Source organism: Mixophyes fleayi, chromosome 5, assembly GCF_038048845.1.
Source record: "Mixophyes fleayi isolate aMixFle1 chromosome 5, aMixFle1.hap1, whole genome shotgun sequence".
Lineage (NCBI taxonomy): Eukaryota > Metazoa > Chordata > Amphibia > Anura > Limnodynastidae > Mixophyes > Mixophyes fleayi.
Window position 1 is genome coordinate 246207305 of NC_134406.1, and position 27728 is coordinate 246235032.

At 40.9% G+C, this 27728-nt stretch overlaps 1 protein-coding gene across 3 annotated transcripts in view; it reads right to left on the minus strand.

Annotated features, from left to right (window-relative positions):
* The window catches only part of VIRMA (vir like m6A methyltransferase associated), a 29617-nt gene extending 6150 nt beyond the window's left edge, over window positions 1-23467 (minus strand). For 2 of the 3 annotated variants that reach the window (XM_075213810.1, XM_075213809.1), the window contains exons 1-19: window positions 23383-23467; window positions 21076-21191; window positions 20317-20403; window positions 19295-19343; window positions 18232-18406; window positions 17001-17123; window positions 16179-16448; window positions 14398-15547; window positions 10167-10658; window positions 9732-9886; window positions 9122-9204; window positions 8776-8869; window positions 7109-7653; window positions 6739-6974; window positions 4158-4407; window positions 3853-4070; window positions 2830-2962; window positions 2341-2490; window positions 2107-2267 (exon numbers count right to left, since the gene is read on the minus strand). In XM_075213810.1, the coding sequence (XP_075069911.1) occupies window positions 2107-2267; window positions 2341-2490; window positions 2830-2962; window positions 3853-4070; window positions 4158-4407; window positions 6739-6974; window positions 7109-7653; window positions 8776-8869; window positions 9122-9204; window positions 9732-9886; window positions 10167-10658; window positions 14398-15547; window positions 16179-16448; window positions 17001-17123; window positions 18232-18406; window positions 19295-19343; window positions 20317-20403; window positions 21076-21191; window positions 23383-23445 (4550 nt within the window). In that variant the 5' untranslated portion in view covers window positions 23446-23467. The remainder of the gene's footprint in view (window positions 1-2106; window positions 2268-2340; window positions 2491-2829; window positions 2963-3852; window positions 4071-4157; window positions 4408-6738; window positions 6975-7108; window positions 7654-8775; window positions 8870-9121; window positions 9205-9731; window positions 9887-10166; window positions 10659-14397; window positions 15548-16178; window positions 16449-17000; window positions 17124-18231; window positions 18407-19294; window positions 19344-20316; window positions 20404-21075; window positions 21192-23382) is intronic. The other variant, XM_075213811.1, reaches the window with a different exon arrangement.
* Between the last annotated feature and the right edge of the window lie 4261 nt (window positions 23468-27728).

Genomic DNA, 27728 nt, shown 5'->3' on the forward strand with positions numbered 1-27728 from the left:
ATTCAAGTGAATTAATGACCAATAACACCAACATTGCTTTCCATCTCTTCTATGACAACAAATACACTGTTCTTAATCAGATGTGTACTAAAACTAACATAGCACGGTGGCTAAGTGGTTAGCACTTCTGCCTCACAAGGGCTGGGGTCATGAGTTCAATTCCCGACCATGGCCTTATCTGTGTGGAGTTTGTATGTTCTCCTTGTGTTTGCGTGGGTTTCCTCCGGGTGCTCCGGTTTCCTCCCACACTCCAAAAACATACTAGTAGGTTAATTGGCTGATATCAAAATTGACCCTAGTCTCTCTTTCTCTCTCCCTCTGTCTGTGTGTGTGTGTGTGTGTGTGTGTGTGTGTGTGTGTGTTAGGGAATTTAGACTGTAAGCTCCAATGGGCAGCGACTGATGTGAGTGAGGTCTCTGTATAGCGCTGCAGAATCAGTGGCGCTATATAAATAAATGGTGACGATGATAGCAACTTCATAAAAAATGCACTTTAGCCTATGTCCCCATACATTTCACTTATCCACGAGAGAATTATTTCACTACCAAGTCTACTGCTTGACCTCTCTGTATCCGTTACGCTATAAAGAATCATTTGTTATGTTACAGACCTAGATTTACATAAAGCAGACTCTTAGTCTTTCTTGGTACACTTGGGCAGCTCTGTTGTGCACCGATTTATGGATTAACAGCCTACAGGACATATATATTCTATTGGTTCCGGTATTAACAAATGAGGTTAGCCGGTCACAAAGCGCACACGCATCCCTTAAAGATGATCGGACAAAAGTTTTTTTTTCATCTTGCTGTTAAATCCCTTTCTCCAAGGCTGTAAGAGGGTACAGACACTGGGTCATGTTTAACTCGAGGAGGCAGAGCAATACAAAAAGCCTCTTCCTCCTTCAGTTCATAATTAAGCAAGGAGACAAAAAAAAAAGAATCAAGAGTTGAAAACAGAAAGAATACCTTCCTTGGTCTGTATACAGGGATGACCTGGACACGGATCATGAACCCTGGTAAATGAAAAACACTGCTCCTCAACCCAGGAACCTGATGACTACTTGCAACACTGGAACTGATAAGACTGTTCCCATTATCAGATTGGAGATATCCACCCACCACCGTAGTGAGTATACTGCCCCGTGAGATGCATAAACGTAGAACTGCATTTTGAATTGCGTGGAAGGCACTACTTGCAAAGAAGAGATCATGGTCCCCACCACTCTCTCCTATCAATTGGTAGTGCATAGATAGGTTTATAAGTTGGGATACCTAGCTCCATAAACCAAATATTCCCCATGTGCTTAATGGGAAGAGGAACACTGAATTAGGAACCTAGTTCAAGCAGTATCCGGAAAGAAACACCCGAGTCCTCTCGTCAAAATAAGTAGGTGGTTAAGTCGCCCAAAGACTGTGCTGTGGACTGGACCCAGGCTGGCTTAGGCATCTCCCCAGACTGAAGACTACAGCCTGGGATTGCAGATGGATACATTTGTGCAAAGGGGGGGCATCAATTTCACACAGGTAATTTAGTATGGTATTTAGCACAGATGTAACGGTGGATCACCAAGATTGAGGACCTAGTTCCTCTTTTTTTGGACATGCTCACACCCGTTGGGGGACGGCTTAGGGGGTTTACTGGCCTTGGCTATAACATGCATTGCAGTTCGCTACATTGCTGAAAGCAACCCCCACTTCAGTGAGCCTTGGCCTCTGGAACAGCGAGGTGACCACTACAAAGGAACAAGTATTACCGCAGTGGTACACAGCAAGACCAAACAACTTCTTATACTAGGTGACCATGTGTCTGTGGCTGAGACCAGGGACAGAGGTGGGGAGTGAAGGAAACCCAAGGCAGAAGAGGGTGAAAAACAAAGTGTAAAATAAGAGTTTCTTTAATTTCAAATAATAATTAGTGTAAGATCCCTGTGCCCATCTCCAATCCAGGGTAATGGAAAAAGAATATGGGTAGGAGCAGGATTCAGTTCACCCTAGGGGTAAACATAACCCACCACCTATGGCCCCCTAGTACTGAAGGAGAAGCTGCATCAATACTGAACCAGCCAAGAAACCATGGTAATTCTATCAACCAAGGCTTCCTAGTCACCTGTTATTGAATAGGTTGTGCAGAGAGTCTGTTGCTGGCAAAATTGGTTCCATATCCTGGTCACTTAATGGCAAAGGCTCTTTTGCAGTTTCAAGTATCTGCCTGAATCCAGCCACATTGTCCAATAAAGACTCCACAGTCTCATCCTCTTTCGACTGGTCCTACAATGACAATCAGAAGTCAGCAAAATGATTTTATATCACAGGGCTGTTCAGCCAGAAAATCCAAACTTACCAGAACAAGCTTCTCCAAATCCAGAAGCAGGGTCTGTGCCGTCTCGTCTTTGCCAAGAAGCAGTTGCTTCATCTCACCAGGGCTGAGTCCAGGTGTCTTAGAGGGGTGAGCGTTGTCTACTTCCATCATTCCTCCATCATCACCACAAACCTGCTCAATGACAGTAGCATGCATGAGACATGTGCTTTTATTGCCAAGCCTGGGTTAACTAAACATTTACAATTTTTATAAGACTAAAATAATTAAAGGGATTCTTGTCTGTCAATGTTTAATGATGCAATACAATACTGGAGACCATTCTGGCAGCAAGGTAATTCAGATTAAAGAAATCAGAGCTTGGAATGGGATCCGTGAAGATGTTAATTAAATGTATAGCACAAAACTAGTCAGACTACAATAACATATATAACTCAGAAGTATACTGTAGTTAACTAGCCGAACTGCAGTGTGGACAGCCTTGAAGACATTTGATAGATGAGGTCTACTTGCCATTGGGTCAGAGTTCAGTATTTGTCTCATGAAATCCAAAAACGAAGAGGCCAATTCCCCAGTGTCTTTTCCAAACCCACATATTACTCTTTTTAGGAGCAAGTACATAGAATTGTTGCGTTTCCGGAGGGAGCTGAAACAAACGTTAAGAGTTACATTAGTGAGCACTTAGTATAAATACAACCAGGAGTAAAATTGCCTATAAGACCTACACAGTATATCCCTTAAGTGTCCTGCCTCCTAGTGGTGGGAGACTTGTGTGATCCACATAATGTAAGTATATAATTTAACCGGGTGCTGCAGCGCAGACGCAGATACACGGCAGGTGGTCAGGAAGTTACTCGACACTGACTTTGTTAAACGCAGCATAATCCTTAGCCACCTGCTTTATACATACGCCGAATCCCAGTAATGCAACGAGCACACTTATCTCCACATACACTACACATATGCTCTATGCATATAATTGAATATGAGAGAAATTTAAATACTAGAAAAGACATTCCATATTTAAAATGATTGAAGAGGCAATCCCAAGTAAAAATGTGTTTTCGAATATAATTCGCTGTTACCCAAGAGGCCATATGAAGCAGTTCATTTTTCGTTTCTGTTGCTCTTCAAGCTGAATTAATTCACAGGTATGCAAACCGTTAAGCGAATATCAAACACAACCGATCACAAAATACAATGTAGACTGTTGTAGCTACAGCTGGAAAGAATTGCACAGTTTTGGCCTAGTGACAAACAGCAGATTATTCCAATACTATCCAGGGACGATGGCACCCATACTCATCTCAAGGATCCACACCACTCAGCAACACTGGGACCCCACCTGACTGCTAAGCTGGAGGGGAATTCATTTGAGCAGAGGGTTCTCCTAGGTTGGAGAATTCCTTTCAACTGGCTGTTTTAGGTTGTGTTTTACGCCATTTAAAATTGAGTCTGTCCAACAAGGACCTTAGTGCTGTTTGTGCTTTTATCATATGTTTTTTCCCCCTCAAATGAAAAAGGCTTTATCATTACCTCTTCAAGTGGTAGAACCCATAATCGTGCTCAGAGAGGAACATCATAGTCCTGATGCAGGTAAGGAGGGACGTGTACGTGCTGTCATTATTGGATAAAGTCTCAATCAAGCTATCACAGATGGAAGGCAGAAGATCTTTGTTGGGCAAGGAATTGGCAAGCTGATCTAACTCTGACACTGGAGCTTCTCCTGGATTTGGTATAATGAGGGCAATATCCTAAGAGGTAAGTTCAGAAAATCATTTTTACAGTTCAAGACATAAAAAAGTGTCCATTTTGGTAAAGTGATAGAAAAGGAGCAGTACCTGGTCGCAGAGGTACTGCACAATGGATGCAACATACTCCGCACACTGCTGGCGGATGACATTGTCACCTGAAGATTTCATCAAGGTCAGCAGGTCTTGGAAAAGCTCAGTATAGCGCTCGTCGCCTTTTCCTCCGTTTATCAGATGTAGAATGACAACTTTACACGCTCTGTGAGCAGCCAAAGAGTCCAGGAAAGCGAGGAGCCGAGCACTCTGACCTGTGAATGGTTTCTCCTTGTCTTCTGGACCACTGAAACAAATGGTGATAGATTAACTTCCCAGCAAACTATTTCTCAAACGCTTCAGCTTTACAGACCAAGTATAAGAGCAATATTCAGTGGAGGCTATATTAGGACACATTTGTGTATGCATATTACAGAGAATATTTCCTTTAATTAAACCATGGAAACATGTGAATGAGGACACCACTCAACACAATATGTGAACAGCAAACTGAATGGCTGCGTGTGGCTCATCAAATCAGATTTTCATACACAATGCACCGAGTTGTATACATGTATAATATCTATATATCTATACACACACATTATATATATATATATATACATATATACATATATATATATATATATATATATATATATATATATATATATATATATATATATATATACACACACACACACACTTTACAATACCCATTATACACACAAACTTTGTTATTGTTATTATTAATCTTTATTTATAGGGCGCCACAAGATTTCCACAGCGCCGTACAGAAAACGGACAGTGGACCATATAAGGTAAAACAGTACAGTGAACAAAAATACCAGGAATTCAATAGCTCCAAACAAAGCATGCACAGTGAAGTTGGAGAAGAAAAGGGGCAGAGAAAGGAGGGAAGAGGGCCCTGCACCCGAGAGCTTACATACTAAAGGGAGGACAAACAGACAGGAGGCACACAATGGAGTCAGAGGGATCAATCGCAAGTGGAGCGAGTAGTGGGACAGGGGAAGAGAGGCGAGGAGATCAAGCATGGAGAAAAGGTTAGGTGAATGGCTGGTAGGCTTTGAGAAACAAAATGAGTTTTAAGTGCCCGTTTGAAGGTACAAAAATTAGGGGACAGTCGGATGGAGCGTGGGAGGTCGTTCCAGTGAAGGGGGGCACCCCGGGAGCAATCCTGGATTCTGGATGAGGGGCTAAGAGTGGAGGAGAGGCGACGGTCATTGGCCAATCGCAGGGAACGGGTGGTGGTGTGAATGGAGAGGAGGTTGGAGATATATGGTGCAGTAGACTGGGAGAGAGCCTTGTAGATGAAGGTGAGGAGTTTGAAAAGGATTCTGTAGGGGAAGGGGAGCCAATGTAAGGCAATTTTACAGAGAGGAGGCAAAAGAAGAGCGGCAGGAGAGGAAGATGAATCTCGCAGCCGCAACAGGATTGGGTGAGAGATTGAATGTGGGGGGCAAAGGAGAGGGAAGAGTTGAGGGTGTCGCCAAGGCAGTGGAGTTGGGAAACAGAAGAGATGGTGGTATTGTTTAGTGATAGAGAGAAGACAATGAGCTGGGTTTTGGCAATGACAATTTTTAGAAAGCATGAAGACATCCATGGGGAGATGGCGGAAAGGCAGTCAGATATAAAAGACTGCAGAGAGAGATAACACAACACATTATTTATGATTATTTTATGTAACTGACACTACATATAAAAGCTACAGTATAACAGGTATGTTCTTAGGAATCTGCCCCATAGAAACTAATTTATTGTTTGTTTCATTCATAAAAGGCTAAAGAATACTTTTTTACAAAACAAATGACTGGTGTCTTAATGGCGTCCTGTCTTGATATGCAAGGTGCTACCTTTGTTTTTGTAAGCCTTTTTCTAGAAACTTTTAACACTGACAAAATATATACAGGATATATATATATATTTGTTTTTAACTAAATGTATGAGTGCATCTTTTGAAAGACCTTGGTACTGGAGTTCCCTGCACTGCTAACTTGCAAGTTTTTCTGGAACCAAGTCAGCCCTGATAAAAGCTCCAGATGCAACTGATGTCAGCAAGAAATCTTTCCTTTTACTTTAGTGGATACATTCTGCAGAAAGGAGCTTGCAATGTAGCAGTGTCTCTCAAGCCCTTCATGAACCCCCAAGAATGAATCAAACAGACATGATCAGCAATGACTTGTTCACACACTGGAACATGCTCAATTCACGCCTTCTTTGGGGTTACTGGAAAATTTGCTGTTCAAGCTACTAACCAGGTAAAAAAACAATATATTGCGGAAAAGAAAAGGAACATACAGCATGTAAATGTGTATTGGATAGTGCTCTAGGTCAGGCTTGGCTAACCTGATACTCCAGGTGTTGTGAAACTACAAGCCCCAGCATACTTTGCCAATATACAGCAGCTTATTGCTGGAAGGGTATGCTGGGACTGTAGCTTTACAACAACTGTAGTGCCACAGGTTAGCCAAGCCTGCTCCAGCTTCTACATTTGATCTAGTGCTGACGGACATGAATTAGATGCACGAGAATTAAAATCTTACTAATAAACAAAGAAGAAAACATCCATTAAACCAGAAGTTAAATGAGAATACCGCTATTAAGCCACTTGACTTACCACTGGCGATCTTCCACAATGAGATCCAACACTGTGCGCATGATCAAGATGGCGGTGGGTGTGGCCAGATCACACAGCTGGATACAGATTCGTCTGATCATATGCTGCAGAGGTTGACATGATGCCCCAGAGAAAGCCCTCACAATGTCCTGCAGAAGCTTGGCCTGTACATGCAGATGCATGCTCCACAGCTTCCTGGTGTTCAACGCCACGGCAATGTCTTGTGGTTCAATAGCCTGGAAGACAGCACAAAACTTTACTTTCCAGAATCATTCCTTGCAGAACAATGTCTGTGGCTTGTTGTTTTTACTTGTAATCTCAATGGACCTATTCTGCTATAAAGAAAAACCACCATGATCAGAACAGTTACCTGAGTTGTCTGCATTGGAAGTGGGAAGGGCAGAAGCTCGGAGAGTATGATGAGTCCTGAGAAAAAGCCTTCAGGTACTTTTAAGACAGAGGAAAGAACCTCTTTCAGCATCAATGACCATGTATTGTTGGCCAACGTCTCCTCAGAGATAGTCAACTGTTCATTGACTCCTTGTGTAAAGGTCAGTAAGATGTCTATGATATCATTCTGGATTTTTTGTTCATCTCCATCCAGCCTTCCAGAAAGAGGTATAGAGCATAAAAGCATGTGTAAGTTGACCAGCGTGAACGGGACCCGCATATCCTTGAACTCAAAGGAGCCACCTCGCAGGAGCTCGGTCAGCATGGTTTTGAGCAGAGAAAGAGTACAGCGAGCCACAGAGATGGTTATTGCCCTGTGCAGTGTGGTCCCCAGGTTGACGTGGAGTCTCCATGGCTGGATGAGGATGCTGTTCATTTTCTGCAGGATTCGAATGAAAGTGTCAAGTCCCTCGGCAGAAAAGAGTTGAATGACAGAGAGACTCCACTTCAGGTCCTTTTGCTGCCCTGCAAGGTGTAAAAAAAAAACCATATGATAAACCATTATGAACACTTTGTGAAATTAAGAAATATGTTGTCCCAGTCATTTTACTTGAGGTTCCTTTCTGGCCCAGAGCATGTGGTTCTGCAGCATTGTCAACGCAATCTCTCTAGTTTCACTTACGTTTTCTCCAGTTCACAGTAGAATCTAGATACCGGTTCTGGAACTGCGCTGACTGGCTGATATGCCTATAGTCACATTGTGTAGGAGGAGAGGGGCGGCTCTCTAAAGAAGGGGCTTTGAGAAGCACTAGAGAAAAAATAAGCCCATGCTCGGTATATTCCATATTATAGATGGTACCAGCTGCATGGCAATATAAATGCCCATATGTGTACACAAAACAAAAAGACAGTTGTCAGCGCTTATCCTCAACACTGCATATCTATATCTAGCAAAATGAGAACATGAGGTATTAGTTCATATTTTGAGCAAAACATTTAAGCCTGCATCCCAGCATCAAGGGCACCTCATTATATGCAGGTGTTAAGGATAAGCGCTGACAACTGTCTTTTGCTTTTGAGAAGCACTAGTCAGTTTGAAGCCGCAGTGAGTTACAGGACAGGGGGGCACTACAGTATCCGATGCATTCAAGGAGAAAATGATAAAAGGTAAAAAGGGAAGAGGACAACATATTTTGCATTTATGCTAGTGTGTAAAAAAATAAATACAAATCAACAGGCTCCAATATAAGTTTACAACCAGCAAGTGATTTCTGTGTGTGGTGGTTTATCATCATTCAGTGGAATTAAGCATTAGATTGATTTCTCTCAAGTGTGTCGATTTTTTTTATTTTTATAGATTAGTGGGAATAGCCCAATACTAATGTGTTACTATATTACCAGCTCTCTGTGATCAAAGCTGCAAATCTACAGAACTTGGCAGCTTCAGATCGAAAAGGAATAAAACTATCACAGAATAACACTCAAGGTGTTATTTTCATGGCTAGTCATGATACAAGAATAAAACTTGGCTTAGTCAACCCACATCTCCCAACCATTGTGGAATAAAAGTCTGCCAGCCACATGGATGTTGGAATTTTAACACCACAACAACTTGAGAGCCACAGGTGGCCAATGACAATGACTTACCTTCAACAGGAGTTGGTGGGCAGGCCACGTGGCAAAGGACCCTGAGAGCAGTCAGCAGTCCCACGCCTTCTGGTGCCATCAGATTGTCTAAATTCTACAGGGAAAAAATAATCGACATACAGTAACAAACTCAATGAAAAACGGACACACAACAGCACATGAACAGGAGCAAAGCTCTATAAACACATGTTAATGATTCCCATACTAAATAAAAAAGTAGTATTTTTTCTTTTTTTCTTTCAATTAAGAACAATTAACTGTACTCTTGACTTATGGGAGCGGTTTGCCATTACAAATCCCAGAAAGGATATTTCCCAAAACCCAAAAAGCAATTTGTGCCACTCACCTGTTTTATATAATCAATAAGGCTGGGGATGCAATTTATATCAAATCGAATGTTTTTCAAAGGTTCCAACCATTTTGCAAGCTCTACAGGAAAGCAAATAAACAGTAAAACAAACAGTTAACAATAAAGATATTATGTATTTAGTTTTTATTGTGCACAATAACTGGTGTGTCTGTAGTAAAGAGCAGTGAGATTCACATAACTGTTACATTGTGTAATACTGGGATGAGGAATTTGTAATTAAAAAAGAAAAACAGCTATAAAGAACAATACAATTTCACTACCGCAAGCATTCACATAACAAAGTGATAACATACAAAAAAAAAGCCTTATTCATCAGAAACTATGGTAATGCCATTTATATAGGTGCCCTTTGGAGTCAATGATTTACCCACTGGACACTCACAGCATGACAAAGCAGGTTCTCACCCTTATTGGGATTCCTCAGTGAAGGAAGAGGGATTCACGTGTGAATAGTGCTAACTTCCTTCCTATTATTGAGAATAAACTTCTGGGAAATTGACATGCACTTGCCAAAAATATCTATGACTTAGACTGCAGTGTGGTATTGTACTGGATTAGGAAGGTAAGCATGTTACATGGCCATTACCCTGTAGCTTTGCATTGTTCTCATCCGCCTTACAAAGCTTCAGCAAAGGTCCAGAGTGACTCTCCAACATCTGAACATCATTCGTGGTCTGAACCACCAGCAGCACGAGCAGACAGGCGTAGTTGTAAGCCACAGATTTCTTTGACTTTGTATCCCTGAAATAAGAACGATGTCAGACTGCTGGTATTCTGCAGCCAATACATGAACATTACATATACAAAAGGTGAGGTTAAATTATCCCAGTATTTATACTGGGAAAGATTAGAGAGAGCTGCGGTAACAAACCAGCAGTCACTGTACCCCAGAGTACAGATACAGTCAAGTACGTTACATTTTAAAGAATAAAAAGTTACTTAAGGAGCAGAAGTGTTATTAGTAAATAGATCATTGTTGATATTACCAGTGAAGTGCACAAATATATAGCAAATAGATTACCCAAGGGCTTCCTTCGAGCAAAACTCCATCAAGGTTATGAGGCATTGCAGGTTCTGCTCTAGGCTGAAAACATGGGCTACGGCAGAGCGGCCTATAGGGTTGAAGCTGATCAGGTAAAGGTTGTGCAGTGTCCGCAGCAGGTTAACATGGTCAGCCTCCTCTGTGGCTGCACAATGCTGGAAGTGGTTAAAGAGCTCAGAGATGTACTGGAGGGCCTGGGTGGCATGCAGCAGCCACAAGGCACACGAGTCCTCATTGTTCCCCTCTGACGGCAGATTGTCCTCCTGATCTTGCTCAGATGCCTGGCACAAAGCCCTGGCAATCAGGTTGGTTGCTTCATTCTCAAATAACAGAAACAGGAGTCCTTTCTGAGACTGTGCCAAAAATCTCAGTGTCTCCCGAACAGCATGAACAACACCTGGGTGGGAACTAGTCCCCGGCAGAGACAGAAGCAAAGTGGCAGACTCCAAGAACTGGTGATTGTGCAGGTACCTAAGAGAAGAGAACATAACGAGTCAAACATCACAGTAACACAATATAACAGTCATTTATACTAGATCTAAACAGTAAACAGAATAGTGCTTTCAGGAACATCAATATTTACATTAAAGAGCTACGTTCAGCCTTCAAAAAACTTTGAAAATCAATATCTAGCTAATAGTAGGTGCACAGTATTGATATATGCCTTATATGTCTCCTATATATAAGTCTTATTTGATGAATCCTGCAATAGTCACTTCCAATATGTGGCTCTGTAGATCAGGATAGATTCCCTGCAGTAATTGTCTTGTAAACGTGCACCTGTGGATTACACAGCAACCTTGTGAATGCAGTTTATTAATCCAGTAGCCATCGGCTACTACAGAGGCACAAAGTGATGTCATACGTCCCTGGTGAATGGAGAGGCTTGTTCTCAGCAATGTCTTTGGTTCCTAGTGAACTAATAGGCCGCATTCTAATGAACATTTCACCAAAACAATGGCTACCTCCGCTGTATGCAAGTGAGATTAACCGATTACTGTAGGTGAGGTCACCCAGAGCCCAATAATGACAGTCAGTCATGGGCTGAGTGAATGTGATCCACGGCTGCTCATGTCATAACACAGAAGAATGCAGGGAGTGCAAGTGGCGCTGTTCTATGTATATTTCATATACAAGCGACGCTAGTATATTTCATATACAAGCGACGCTAATATATGTATAAACTTCTATAAATAATGCCTATATAAATGGTGGGCCCACTGTAGTGCTCAACTGACCACATTAAATTATGGATATTACAAAGATTCAATGACCTACATTTTTATGTTCATACAACTCCTCGTGACTTAAAGGGGTGTATTCAATTGTCAGCGTTAACGCTGAAAAACGAGCGCTCAAAAAATATCACAGTTTATACGGTAATATTGCGCGCGAAAACCGTTAATACGGTAGTTTACTCGCTGAATTTCAGCTCGAGGGAGCGGCGAGCTGAAATTCCGCGAGTAATTACCGTATTAACGGTAAGATTTTTTGAGTGCTCGTTTGTTAGCGTTAACGCTAACAATTGAATACCCCCTAAATATCCTAATCAACCGTATGGGGTACATTATCTCTCATATATTAGGTAGAGTGCCTCCTATGGCACAGTGGTTTTCCTCCTGGTGTTTCAGTTTCCTTCCATAAACCAAATACTGGTAGTCTAAACAGCCCTATATATATATATGTATGTGTGATTGGGATTTTAAGGTACACTGGGGCAAGATCTAATGTGCTCCAAAACCTTGACTCTATTTAAATAAATGATAGTAATAAAGGCCCCTGATAAGATCATTGTCACAATTACTGTAATCCATTCCTAATACCACAATTTCTATGTATATTCCTTAAAATATCTGCTTTAAAATAATTTTGTCAATAAATGTTTATGCATATAGTGGTCACATGAAATGTTTATTCATTGTAACACAACATACATTGACTATGAGAGCAGAGGTGATAGATAGTATTCACACTGATCTTAGGAGCAGATCTCCGCACTAAGGTTCCTCTAACAGCTAATAACATTTCAGAAACACGCAAAATAACTCCAGCTTAATTGCCATATAACAATAACTTACAGTTTATGTAATAAAGAATAAAATGTAACTTTTTTTTTTTTAAAACAGGCACAATTTATACATATATAGAGCATACCACTGTCTAGGAATGTCCGGGAGACTCCCGAATTTCGGGTAGGTCTCCCAGACTCCCAGGTGTGCAGGCCTTACTCCTGCATCCTGCCCACTTCACTAAGTAGGCAGGACGGTGCCTCCATGACGCGATTTGAGGCGAATGGCGCCTTTTTTGCCCGGGCCCCGCAGCACAATGTCACTTTCACGACATTGTGTCACAATGGCAAAATGACGCAAATCATCGCGCCCAACTCCCTCTGTCCTCAGACTATCCTCCGGGAGATCCTGAAGTGGAGGTAAAGAACAAAAAGTTGGAAACACTCTTCAAAAAGAGTTGTAGAATATCTCAAATCCAGCAACTTACAGGATCCCAATCAGCATGGATTTACTGGGGGAGATCATGTCAAACAAATATTATTGACTTTTATGACTGGGTGACTAAAGTAATAGATTAAGGTGGGGGGGGTGTAGATGTAGCCCATCTATATTTCAGAAAGGCAGGCTTTTGACACTGTCCCACATCGCAGACTATTAAACTCGAAAGCTTGGGATTGTATTCTAAGCTGGTTGAATGTATAAGATCTTGGTTACAGGATAGAAAACAGAGAGTTACAGTAAATGGAGGGAAAGGTTACCAGTGGTGTACCCCAGGGATCTGTACTTGGACCAGTGCTTTTTAATATCTTTATTGGTGACATCGCAAATGGTATTGCAGGGAAAGTATGCCTTTTTGCAGATGAAACAAAGATATGCAACAGGGTAGACACACCAGGAGGGGTAAAACAAATGATTGATGTTCTAAGTAGACTAGAGTCAAGACTAGACTAGGTCAATAGTGTGCAACTACAGTTTAATGCCAAAAAATGCACTTGGTTCTCAAAAAATCCAAAGGCTAAATATAGTAATAAAGGGACTATAATGGAAACTACTGAGGAGGAAAGGGATCTAGGAGTCACTATTTAAAATGTAAAAAAGCAATGAAGATGGCAAGTCAGATGCTTGATTGCATAGGGAGAGGAATCAATAGCAGAAAGAAAGAAGTAATAATGCCACTGTATAGGTCATCTAGAATACTGTGTTCAGTTCTGAAGGCCATATCTCCAGAAGGATAAAAGTACATTAGAGACTGTACAAAGAAGGGAAACTAAAATGGTGCATGGCCTACAGCACAAAACTTACCCGGAAAGACTAAAATATCTTATTATGTATAGTTTGGAGCAGAGAAGAGAAAGGCAGGGGACATGATAGAAACTTTCAAATATATCAAGGGTTTAAACAAGGTACAGGAGGGAAAAATTCTTCAAAAGAAGAGAAGTATTAGAACACAAGGACATGCACTGAGACTGGAGGGAAGTAGGTTCAGAGGAAATTCGAGGAAGGGTAGTGGTTAAGTGGGATAGCCTCCCATCAGAGGTGATAGAGGCTAATACAGTAGAGACATTTAAACATGCTTGGGATATACATATGGATATCCTTACAAAGAACTAAGGATCAAATAGGATTTGAGGTTACCATAAGTTAAAAAATGGGCAGACTAGATGGACCAAGTGGCTCTTATCTGTTGTCAAATTCAATGTTTCTATGGTAAGTATGATATAGATCAGTGATGGCTAACCTGTGACACTCCAGCTGTTGTGAAACTACAAGCCCCAGCATGCTGTGCCAGTAGATAACTAGCTGATAGCTGGCAGAGTATGCTGGGACTTGTAGTTTCACAACACCTGAAGTGTCACAGGTTAGCCATCACTGATATAGATCATGGCCAAAAGCATAGTCCAAGCCTTTAAAAAAGTACACAGATTTGTTACACCTGTAAACAGCTATGTCAGCACAGGAATTCATTTTATGAGTAGCTAAGGGAAAGTATCAAGAAAAGGAGCATTTTTTTTTTAAAATTATATTCCTTTTCTAAAGTGTAACTTTCTGAACCAAAAATATATTTGACTACCGGTAAGAGTGGCTTGAACAAAACAATGCCTATCCAATAATCAGTTCATCAGCTTGTCCAATTATCCTGGTGTAACTCACAAAGTGAAGTTATACAAATGAATGCTTAAATAGAGTAATGCTGTACTTACCGAAACAAGACAGGATAAGGGTCGTCTCTTTCTGGTGGGCCGGTGATTCTGGCAAGGGTTGGGAAGGACTTCACAGGTGGCTGGATCATAGTGTGTGGAGCGGTCACTAAAAGATGGAATATTTCATTCAGAAGACCAACCAGTTTCTCCTGGTCTCCTTCGCTAATGTTAGAGGATTCCAGGAGACGATCCATATCCATGGGAACCTCCACATCATTATCATAGTCTCTACTAGGCTTCTCTAATACAGTCCGGGTGTCCTGATCAGGATCTCCATGGCCTGGAGGAGGAGTTGTGCTTTCAGCTAACTGGTCCCCCATCCTCTTCACATCAGAAAGTATTTCATAAAAGTGACATTTCTGCAGAACAGCGGAGCATGCTGTAAACACCCGCACCGTCTGGTCCAACAAGATCAGCTCCAAGAGTTTTTGGTAGCCGCTTTTTTCTTCCGATTCGGGATGACCTTTTAAAAACACATCCATCCCTTCAGTTGTGCTGATGATGCTGTCCAGTGATTTAAATGCATTTAGTTTGAGGGAGGATGATACGTGTTCTGCAAACAATAATGCAAACAACTTGCCAACGACATCGGCATTCAAGAGGAATTCTACAGCCAGAGTGCCGCACTCGGCCAGCGAAGAGACCAGCTTAGTACCTGCTTTCAGCTGCCGGACATTCAAAGCTATAGCTTGCTGGAGTGCCAGCTCCAAGTCCAGTGCCTGTACGGCCCAATCCACTAACTGACCGAGATGGTCTCGTCCTGGCTCCTTAAGCTGCAGAAAACTTAGTCCCTTTACTATTAAGCTGGGTACTTCTTCTAATGCTGTAACCCACTTAGCACCCCTGTCATCCTGATACAGGTCCAGTAGTTCCAATAGTTTTATGGACAGCTCGCTTGCTCCAGAGTTGTCCTTATCAAGGTCTTGGTCCCGGAGCTTGAAGACTTCATTCTCATAAGAAGTTCTGTATGGACAGCTGAAGTACAGAAGCGGACCCAAGTCACGATCGTAGGGGTCGTAAGTCATAGTGGGTACAGAGGCTAAATCTTCAGGAGTGTAATCAATATCAAAACTTGGATATTTAAAAGCTTCCCGTTCAAAGTCGGCAATCCCATCTTCATCACTGGAAATCTGTTCATAGCCATCATCTCCTGAAATGAAGAACACCTTACGTCAGGTAAGGATTCAGGATGCAAAAAATGCTGTAGTCAATTTAAATTAATTCTTTGTACATATGTTATATGATGACATGGCCATGATTGGTTAATAAAAGCAAATAGTACAGATCCTCTACGTAAAAGTAGGATCGATTGCAGTGAAGTGGAATTTAAAGACAAACTCCATTCCTTTTATGCTTTAAAATGTGATGTTGGGTGTGTGATGTGCTGGTTGAAGAAGGCCCTATTTCAAAGAATGACTTTTAAAACATAAGCCTTATGTATGTGTGTGGGTGAGAGCCATTATGAAACACTGGTTATGAATAAATTAACAACCAACATTAATCAAAGAACATGGAAGCATTTCAGATAAGTCACAAATTTAGAACACAGTCTGTTAAATAATAGATCTGGGTTAGAAATATCTTATTAGTTTGGTAGCTGAAGCATCTAATATTTACTACTGGCATTTAACCATATAGGTCTCATTCTGCAGAACTAATCGGGTATAACTCAAACCTGGCTCTAAGTTAAACATAATCTTGGCCACCACAGAGGGAGGTCATGCTACCAAAGGACACTGAGATGACAAAAGCCTGACAAAACATAAACAGGTCTAGATCACCTTCAATTTCCTCCTCATCTCCCTCCTCATCATCTTCATCAGCAATACTGTCCCCCGTTTGGACATCGTCCTCATCTTCATCATCCTCAGCATTGAGGTCATCGTCGTCATCCTCCTCCTCGTCGTCATCTTCATCTCCATCATCTTGAGGATCATCATTCCCATCGTCTTCTTCTGAGTAAGTGCCATCGGGGTGAATAGAAACTCGATCAGGAGATATAGGCTCAAAATAGCCTTCCCCCTGTTCTCGATCTTCATCCTTCTCCACGCCTAATACAAAGAAGCACATAGGAGATACGTTATATATTAATAAGATTCTGCATGAAGATATTACAAGCTGTCCCCTTGCTCACTTACCTGTATAGAATGCCAGTTCACATTCCATCAAATTCCACATTAAAAACAGGGCTATAATCTCAAGTGATGTTTTTGATAAAGAATATAAAGGAGAACAGTAATCTAAGAAACACTTTGTCGCTTACAAAAATATCAGTACAAGTAGATATTTTACTTTTGTTTATATTATCTGCAGGACAAGATGGTGCTACACTCAGAACTCTACTTTATTAATTCATTCCTGAATCCTGACAATTCAATTAGTCCTAGCTCATATATATATTAGTACTAGCTCATTATATTTTGTTTTTAGGCACAGATAGTCTATGGGACATGTGCATTTATTTACATACAGCCCTCAAGGATCAGCTGTCTTCTGCCCACCATAACTGGTCCTTAGAAATTAATTTTGAGGGGCTTTTTGGTTGATGAGGCAAGGATCAAACCTGAAAACTCAAGACGCTCTTATCAATTATCAAAGTCTACCTGCAGCTGGCATTGGCTCATCGTCATCATCATCAGGAGGTGGAGGACCTGGTGGGGTTCTGGGCCCTCTTGGCTGCGGTCTTGGTGGACTACCATTATACTGGTCTTCTTTGTCTTCTTCAACTATCAAAGGAGAATGACAAATGCAACCTAAATGATTTAATATGTAGCCACAAGCACGCAACGAAGAATCGAAAAGGAAAGGGAGTAGTCTATAAAAGCATGCCAATGCCAAAATTGCAGAACTTCATTCTACAAGCTAGTTTTACGCTACAAGATGAGGAGGAGGTTACCCTCCACGCGGTTATCAAGAACCTGTTAAAGGAGCTTGATAAGCACAAGGAGAAAACATAACCTTTGTAGATATTAGTTTTGATGCTCTTGAGATTTCAAAGTATATTTAATATGATCTGGATGTGAATGTCATGCATTAGACCTTTTCTAGACAGACAGTATTTGAAATGAAGCAGACCAGCTTTACTTTGCCCACACGTGCATTAAATCACTTGTGTGCCCTGGAGCTGAACCCTATATGCCCAATTAGTGCTGGTGCACCCAACGAGATCATGGGGATTGTCTGACTGCATATTCTGCTAGTCCAGATCAATATATGATCATGCAATCCCTGTCAGATGGCGATTGAAACTGCAGGTTGTTTTGGCCTCATGCAGCAGCGATATGTGGTCTATTTGGTCTAAAATGACCAAATAAGACTTCTGAATCACTACGCATATGAGCAGCTTTAAACAAACAGTCTGCTTATCTTCTTTAAGAATTATGTTGAAAGTAAAATCTTTATTAAAAATTAAAGTTTAAAAGAAAGAGGCCAACCTTCCAAGAGCAGAGTTTAACACATCAGCTGTGTCTATATACCGCAGATGGAGGAATGTTTGTTTACATGCACCCTGAAATTGTTAATTTAGAAAGGTGAAAGGCTCCACTTTAAACAACATCTGTGCTAGATTGTTAAATCCATTTCCTTGTTATAAACACACATTATAGTTATTAATGTTAAATCACATGCAAGATTATGCTAGAACTAAAGAAATGATTTACTATAGCAAGATAAAATATTTTCAGTTGCCTATATGTTGCATTGATCAGGGTACCATATCAATATAAATACTCAAACTGAGACTGTAGGTATAACCCTTCTGTGACTTTGCAGCAAGCATTCTAAGTCTCACAAGAAAACGACAGGCCGACCTTCCTACAAATCTCCCTGACTCACCGTGTTTGGGATTCCTTTTCAGTCCAATCTGCTGGTGCTGTGGAGGAGGAGGCGGCGGCGGTGGTGGTGGCGGAGAATCTCGTTCATGTTTTATTATAACACGGTCTACCGACCCATAGACAGCCAGGGTCAAGCAATTGTACCATCCCTTCAGCACCAGTCCATCTGTATTAACCTGATCCAAAAATACAACAACTGGTCAAATGATACGTAACAACTGTATTGAGATGTGAAAGTACTACGAATGTATTAAGAAAAAGCAGAAATAAATCAGCTTTTAACGCTGTACCAAAATTAAGAACGTTCAGAATGACATCAATCCTTCAAACAAAGCATAAACTCCTGAGAGAGTGGTCAGATAGTCAGTCCAGGCAAAGGGACTGAGGGCACAAACCCAGAAGTCTGTATAAATAATAGCATAAGACTGTGCCACACATAGACAGGGTCTGAGATACTAAAAGAAGTCTGTGTTCACTGCAGACTCAAATGAATACTTTAACACCAATATAAACAATTCAAATTAAAGGGCAGGGAAACAATATAGGTTATGTAGATTTAGTCATTCTAAGAAATGCAACAGTATTTACATATTTTCAATAAAAAAAAAAAACGTTAAAACTTATGACTGTCAAAAAAACCAGAAATATTAACTGTTTTCCTCCATAAATAACAGATGTATTTGAACTAGAACTATAGGTGATGTTTGAAGCCTGCAGTCACACAGAATGACTGAATCCTACATTTCTCTTTTATTGCCAAGGCTGCACAACTCCCAGGAGCTAGGCTATCCAATATGTCTAAAATAATTACTTCTGGCACCTAATTCTGGGTGTCATTTTTACTATGTCAATGGATGCATATATCTGGCTCATAGGCTGGGCTCCTAAAGTCTAATTGTTTTCCACCATTATCTATAAGTAAAAACAAACAAAAAAAGATACGGAAGTGCACATATTTTTTATTTTTTAAGAACAACAAACATTACATTATTAAAAAGATGTCATATTTGCATAAACGCGTTTTACCCTCCATGTTTTAATACAGCATAATATCCATCACTTACCTTTGCATTTGGCCGGAAGATAATAGAACTGTTTTCATCGTATTCCAGACTGTTGATAAACATGAAAAAATAAATAAAACACAAGTAGATTTTCGCTCTATCAGCATTAGCCCCACAGACTGGAAAATATCAAAACAAATCACTTTAAAATAAATACTAAACCAAAACTACCAGCTGGTACAATATTCTCCATACCATACTAGGACTTAGAATAATTACTAACGTAAGCTTGCAAGCTGCCTGTGGTGTGCTGTATTAATGGATCTAAAAAGAGCAATCTATTAATCACCACGAGGGCTGCACTGTCAGTGCTAGTGGCACTGCCCCAAACACCAGATAGACACGGCACAAGCTTGATGCATTTTTTTGTCCAACTTTCAATTGCAGTTTGTACAGGGAGTACTGACAGTGCGTTCCTCGTGGTCATCACTAGTTCATGTACAGCCTCCCCCAGACTGCAGTGCAGAGCAATGCACCACAGGGGTCTCTAGGCAGCCGATGAGTGCTTACTCCGAAGATGTCTTTTACTATCAGCCCAAAGGTTTCCTGCAGTCTCTTGACAGGAAGGCTACTGTGCATAGTCAAAATGCCTCCTCCATGAATAAAAACCCTCACGTGAAAAGAATCAGAAACTTTTACATATTTGATCATTATTACCAATTGCAATCATAGGTTTACTGGTCATTTAATCCAGATAATATCAACATTTGTTAACTAACGTTGCATACAACAATCATTTATAATACATAGATACAAGACAAAGAGATCTAAGCACATGTCAGCAGTAACTGACAAAGGAAATGATCTGGTGAAATCTGCTCTAACAACATTTAACTAATGAGTGTAGGGACATATATTATAGTTTTTCCACAGTGGTTTATACAAACAAAATGACTGCAAAAGAAATAATCATAATGTTTTGATACTTCGTGCGTTGGCGGGGAGATGGGGAGGGTACAATTGCATTGGTCAATAGAAATAGATCTAAAAAGTTAAAGATAACAGAGGCAACTTATACAAACCTCCCCAGTCTGTCAAACACGGTAGCACTTGGCTTATTGACGTTGTTGAAGAACAAGTCCAAATGAAATGTGTGCGGTGAGGTCTCGCTGCAAGAAATAATAGATACATTAGCCTAGGTGATCAGAAATAGAGGACAAATTATGAGTCCTTGTATAAAACAGCTATGAACAATATGCTTGTAATACACAATTGAGGCTAACTTGTTTACACAAATTGAGGTACATAGCACCTCCAAAGAGAATTTTATGCTGTGCCTCATCTTGTGTGCTGTGTAGATCGAGGCCCAATATGTTTGCTCTATCCTCCAGAAAAATCATGCTTTACATAGGGATGGTGCTTCTCTATCTTCTATCACTTTGGAGTAGTAGAACATTTGTGTGATTGGCTTGCAGTCCTCTAGATAACATTAATACTGTGCAATGACTGCAGATGAAGATTCATACACAGACTGTCACAGCAAACCTAACTATAAAACCACAACATCATTTCAGTTATACGTTCTATAGCAGCCCCAATATAGACAGTGTCATAGAGCTTCCGGTTATTGAGAAAATACATTTTGCTTCGTAATGAAGAGACATTAGTAAGTCACAATAAGACTAAACAATATACTGTACCATTATGCATTTATTTAATGAAATGGTCTCTTTACCCCATGGCTGCAATGTCTCCATGCATGTATGATAGAGAAAATGTAAACTTTGATATTTATTTTTTTTGGACGCTTTACTATAATTTGTGTTTGGTGTAAAACTCACCCATAAGCCCTGCTGTCCGGCAGGCTGCCATGTCCTCTGGCCCCTGGAGGGATTACTCGGACTTCAGTGACATATACTACACATGGAAATCGGACCACATCTACATTGCTGCCTTGCTGCAAAAAACAACGTAACACAAGCAGAATTAACGAATTATGTTTTACACCCATAAACTGTATTTAAAGATGCAGAACATGTTATACAGTTATATGCAAATGTTTGGGTTACACTGGTCAAAATGTATGTGCCTGGAGAGCAACCGCATCTGCTTATGGAGAAAAGTCAGCAAATAGTAATTGTACATTAAAATGTGTAGAAATGTCATGTCAATGTTTGTACCCTACAGAGGATTTTTGCTTCTTTTAACTTAAGAGATTCCGTGGCACATACAATTTGGCCGGGGTGCTCAAACTGTTGTAAAAGCAACCGTATGTATTACAGTATTCATTCGCGAATACATTCATTAAAGACGTACATGCCTTTTTGCATAAACCTCAACTCAAATCCATACAATGACATATACTGGATACTAAAATGACTAATGTAAACAGAGTGTTGCAAATATACTTCTGTACAAAAACACCTGAAACATAAATATACCAATTTTTTTCAATGCTACACATGCAGAAATGTAGATTGCAGTCTACAGTAATGTGTGAAAAAACAAACATTTTATTGTTGTATAATTGTCACATCAATTACAACTGGAATGACCTATCTGATTGACACAGACAGAAAGGGGGTGGTGCAACCTGAATTTGGCTGCTTGGTCCAGCAAAGAATAAACTGGTAAACTGGTATTTATATTCCATTAGGCGGAAGTACCACGTTTGGTGATCACCAGATTCCAATGCACAATATAGAAAAATGCGAACTGATAAGACAACTTTGTAACCTGGAGCATTAGTGGTATTGCTGCGTGTAATTATATATATATATATATATATATATATATATATATTCTTGATAAAGTTCTCAAATCAGACTGAAATTTTGGATTATACATATGGTATAGAGAGAGAAGAGAGATACTGTATTTACAAGTTATACAGTGCCTCCTTGCCCTTGCAGTTATTTCAAGGTGTGCGCTGATCATATATTGTGTGTATGTATACATATAAAATATACACACACACTGGAGGCATTATCTGCACTCTCCTAAGCATAACTACAAGTGGACACTCTACATCTTGAATATTATAATAATAGGACACTGTTTTGTCCCCATGTAGTCAAATATTTAGAATGTGACAACATATATCTTTATGATCATTTGTTATCATTATTTTTACTGTTTCTAATTTAAAACCCTGGATAAGATAGGTTACATTTTGGTTCCATCTATTTATATTTTTGCATGCACAGTGGTTTGCATCATTGTTTTCACAGCATTGGTAACATGGGTTTGATCCCAACTGGAGCACTGTGTGGAGTTTCTATGTTCTCCCTCTGTTCACATAGGTTTCCTCTGGGTGATCCGGCTTCCTCCCACATTCCAAATACGCACTGGCAGAATAACTAGCTCAGTGTTGGCTAACCTGTGACACTCCAGGTGTTGTGAAACTACAAGTCCCAGAATACCCTTCCAGCAATAAGCTGCTATATATTGGCAAAGCATGCTGGGACTTGTAGTTTTACAACACCTGGAGTGCCAGAGGTTAGCCAACACTGAACTAGCTGCTGAGTAATTAATCCAAATGTGTGCATGTATTTCAGAATTTAGACTGTAAGCTCCACTGGTGTGAATGATTTAAGCCTGATCTGTAAAGCACTGTGCAAAAAGTAGGCATTATATAAAGGACAATAATATGCAAATACTATGCAAGTAAAGGATAATAATACAAATACACACACTATATATATATATATATATATATATATATATATACACACAAACTGTCTAGTTCTTGAAGTACAAGCCTTAGCATACCATGGCAGCAAATAATGGGACTTATAGTTCCACAGCAGACAGAGGGTAACAGGCTGCCTAAATCTACTATAACTAATTTACATCATATACACATTATCAATGCAGAATATATGCAAATAGAAGTAAATCCCTTGTCCTAGAGAGAACTCCTGCATAGAGAAACTGACATGTCCTCCTTATACGGATACTGATCCTAATGAGCTTGCTCTATAGGGCCAATAAGTGACATATCCGTGAATACAGCTCCTGAAGCAGGATGTTTAGGCCTCAGGCCGACTCCTGCATATCTACCACGACTATAATGATTATCTCTCTGCAACAACCCCATGTCCTATGCAAACCATTAAATGAATAATCAACAAGAACTGTTCTCTCACCTCCGTGTTTTGGTGCTTGAAAGTATCTAAAAACAGAAGCTCCATTGCGGCCTCACCCGCCATGTTTGGTGTGGGCGGAACTTCCGCTTAGAGACAAACACATCCGAGCGAGTTCCGCTTGGTCGTCCAATCATGCTCTAGAGTCCGCAATAGAACCGCCTACCAAGAAGTTGTCGCCACTACAGAGCTAAGCCGCCATTTTAACGGTTAGATAATATGAAAACGGCATTAAAATACCAACTAAGAGGAAGCACAGCAGATTTTCTTGTTTATAATGCTCGTAACCTACACAATAGGACATATGCTGCAATGGGTATAAAATCATTTTATTAGCTGCGCACACAGATTTGTCAGCGTAAAAGAATTTGCACTGGCCCTACAGAAAAAAATATGCAGTACTTCGCATTTGTCCATACATACAGTAAAATAATAGAGGTGGAAACATTAATGAAAACTGGGGCACTATACAATGGTTCTGTCAATACTGCCCTAGGGGAAAGCTCTCATTAGTGAGCATCGTATTCATTTACAGAATGCGCGAGATAACACAAGATAAAATCACAGGTATACATTTTGCTTTGCAGATTTTTTACATTCAATAGAATTTGAACAGGAGAAAGCTGAGCTATGTAATGACTTGGGATAGTTTTATATATATATACTTATCAACATTTGATTTGATACCTCCATTCCAGGAGATGCAGAGGCGAGGTATGAAGAGCTCTCCATTGTCCCAATTGGTGGACCTTGAAAGGGGAGATGCTTACACATATAAAAGTGGGATTATTTCGTCCTGATTTTGCATGTCAGTTCAATTGGCGTTACTGCTGAAAGTAATGCGGCCTGCGCTATATTACCGTTAATGCAGTAATTTTAACCCGGATTTCTGCTTGCAGCTCCAGCAAAAATCAGCATTAAAAATTACAGTACTAGCGGTAATAGTGTGCAGGCCGCGTTACTTTAGGCAGTAACGTGGCCAATTGTGGGTATCTATGCGGAAAAAAACAGGTGAGTGCGTCTTGATGGTGCCATTCTCGCCAACAAAACATAAAATGCTTAATGGCTGATACCTTTCCTTACATTATTCTCTTATCGTTTTAACCATAACCATAATAAAGACACGACAACTTAAATATGAGGAAAGTAACACGGGATTTATTGAAGGTATGGTGGTGGAGAAAGAAGCAGACCGAGTCGACATCCGCCAGGCCAACCAGGATGCCCCAAGCCTTCCAGGGGGCATCCGCAAACGGGGGACAACCACACACCCCAAGGCGCACATATCTACCTAAACGGGGCTACCGCCCCGGGCACTACAGAACCCTCCCCTTTTCTAGGCTAACGGAAGCAACCACAAGTCAACCCGGTCGGGAAGTACTTGGACCGAGACTAATAGCCTATTCCATTTGAAAACAGGTGGGTTAAGTGTGCCCGATACCATCATGTGCCCTTACCACTGGCCGTCGACTGTACTGCGATTTCCGGCCCTGTTATTCCATGATAACCACCACCGCCAACTGTACCGGTCCCCGATCACCGCAGATGACCATCTTTGTTGATGCATAGGGAGGGAGGGTGGGTAACGTCCAGCAGTGTAAGAGATGGATTCTTCTCCGCCTATCCCATATATAACCTCCGTAACTCCTCCCCATGACTCATCCGGACGTCCTGATCAGACCAGCCCCTTTAATCCCCCAGAGTCCAATACAGTTCAACACAGCCTTAGCTTTTATTATCCCTCGGGCTTATATCCAGCCCTCTGTTCTTATACTTGTAGGTTGATTGGCTGCTAACAAATTGACCCTAGTCTGTCTGTCTGCCTCAGTGGCGGATCCAGGGGAAGGGCGATCGGGGAGATCGCCCCCCCTACCAGGGGCTTGCTGCCGACAGCTGCACACTGTGCAGGTCCGTTCAGCAGTGAAAGTGTGCTGTCCCGCTGCTCTGATTGTGTTTTAAACACAATCAGAGCAGCGGGACAGCACACTTTCACTGCTAAACGGACCTGCACATACTGTGCAGCCGCCGGCAGCCTTAGAACACAGAAAGGGGGCGGGGCCTAAATCGCCCCCCCCCTAAAATCGCCTGGGGTAGGACAAATGTCTGGGTCCGCCCCTGGTCTGCCTGTGTTAGGGAATTTAGATTGTAATGGGGCAGGGACTGATGTGAGTAAGTTCTCTGTACAGCGCTGCGGAATTAGTGGCACTATATAAATAAATGGTGATGATGATATAAATATAGTTTTCAAGTAATAAAAGTACTTGGCACCATGGCTCTGGTGGACCACCTATCTTCTTTTCCGATGTTCTCCCCAGAAAATTTTGGCAGCCAGTTGGCATTAAGAAGTAGCCGAGTGGGCGCAGTGTAATACGTTGCAATAATATTGAAAAATGTTGGCGGTTATTGCCCACACCTGGCTGGACTGGTGGTCAATGGTCTAACACACACGCTGATGGCTGTAGTGCTCACATAGTGCCTGTTATAATAGGAAAATCAATGGTTTATTCTATTATAATAGGACTCTGTTGGGCTCCAAGAGCCTGGTGGCAGGTAATAGGTGCTGGAGAGAACAGTGCTCTCAGTAAAATATCCATGATTGCAATACACTCTTAGGGGTAGATTTACTAAACCATCTAAAGAGAAAAATAGAGGTGTTGCTCATAGCAACAAATCAGATTCTAGCTATTATTTTCTAAAATGTACTAGGTAAATGATAGCTAGAATCTAATTGGTTGCTATGGGCAACACCTCCACTTTTCCTTTTTAGAAAGTGTATTAAATCTATCCCTTAATGTATTGTAATTATCCAATAGATATACTAGAGGGACCCAGTGAGCAGCCTCCTCACACTTAAATATAGGTATTGCAAATGATCATCCAAGGTGTTTTGGAAAATTTTTGAAAAACTTTAATTTACAGTTAAGGAAAGGAGATGGGGATAAAAGCTTATTGTGAAGAGAAATGTAATTAATTGCAAAGTACAGGAGCTCTCTTGGAAAAAAAAAATGCTTCAAATGTTTATTGTGAATAGTTATTGCGATGTTTGTGATTGTGTTTTTATCTTTTGCAGATCTGATTACAGCAGGTTATCTACAATCTACAGCTCACATTTGCCTTCTGGTGGTCATTTGTAACATCAACATAGATATTGACTTTGACAAAGACTTATTGGAGCCAGCATAAAACCCAAGCATTGATATTTTCATATATGAAACTAGCAGGTTAATGCAATGTTCAATGTTTAGTCCATAGTTGCTAATTGTTCTTATTTTCCAGGAATATTTCCAAGTTTAAAGATTTGTCCTTGTTTTTTAATATTGTCCATCTGCACAGTACAATCTCTGTTTTGTGTATATTGGATGATAAACATATCATGATGGGTATGTGGACGGCAGTTTAGATGAGCTCTGTGCTCTACCAGCCATGTAATCTTCTGGGAAACATAAATGAGTTAAAGATTTGTAAAAACAATGGGGAAGTACAAAGTAATGCAGAGTAGTGTCATTTCACTGCCATCGAGGATCTACTGGTCTACAATCTGTGTTCCCCTGCTGCGGCCATTGAGCTCAGCTGAAATTGTTGTCTTCTCTGCTGGGCCCACTGAGCCTATGTTCATCATCATCATCATTTATTTATATAGCACCACTGATTCCGCAGCGCTGTACAGAGAACTTATTCACATCAGTCCCTGCCCCATTGGAGATTACAGTCTAAATTCCCTAACATGAACACACACACAGACAAAGAGATAGACTAGGGTTAATTTGGATAGCAGCCAATCAACCTACTAGTATGTTTTTGGAGTGTGGGAGGAAACCGGAGCACCCGGAGGAAACCCACGCAAACACAGGGAGAACATACAAACTCCACACAGATAAGGCCACGGTCGGGAATTGAACTCATGACCACAGCCCTGTGAGGCAGAAGTGCTAACCACTGAGCCACCGTGCTGCCCCATGTATGACTACTGGGACTAATCAATTGTACCAGTCTCACTATATAATACGTCATTTTGATATATACCCATCTGCTGTCCCCGAGAAAGCAACATCTGTCGTTATATGTTTGATGGAGCGTTCGATCTAGAGTACGCTGGATTTATGAGGCTATGTATGAGTCATCACAGTCGGGTAAAATATGGCTCCGTCTCTATGAGCAGCAGATAGACTGGTGATATAGCATAAAGCCTGGGCTCAGAATACAGCATTAGGCAGCAAGTGAAGGGTAAGGGTTACCCCAAGCTCAACAATACCCCAGAGTTGAATCGTAGGACTAATGCTGTACCCCTTTTTTGGGCACTACTGAACGGATCACTGATGGGCTCCTCCTTTGGTGATTTCCATGTGGCC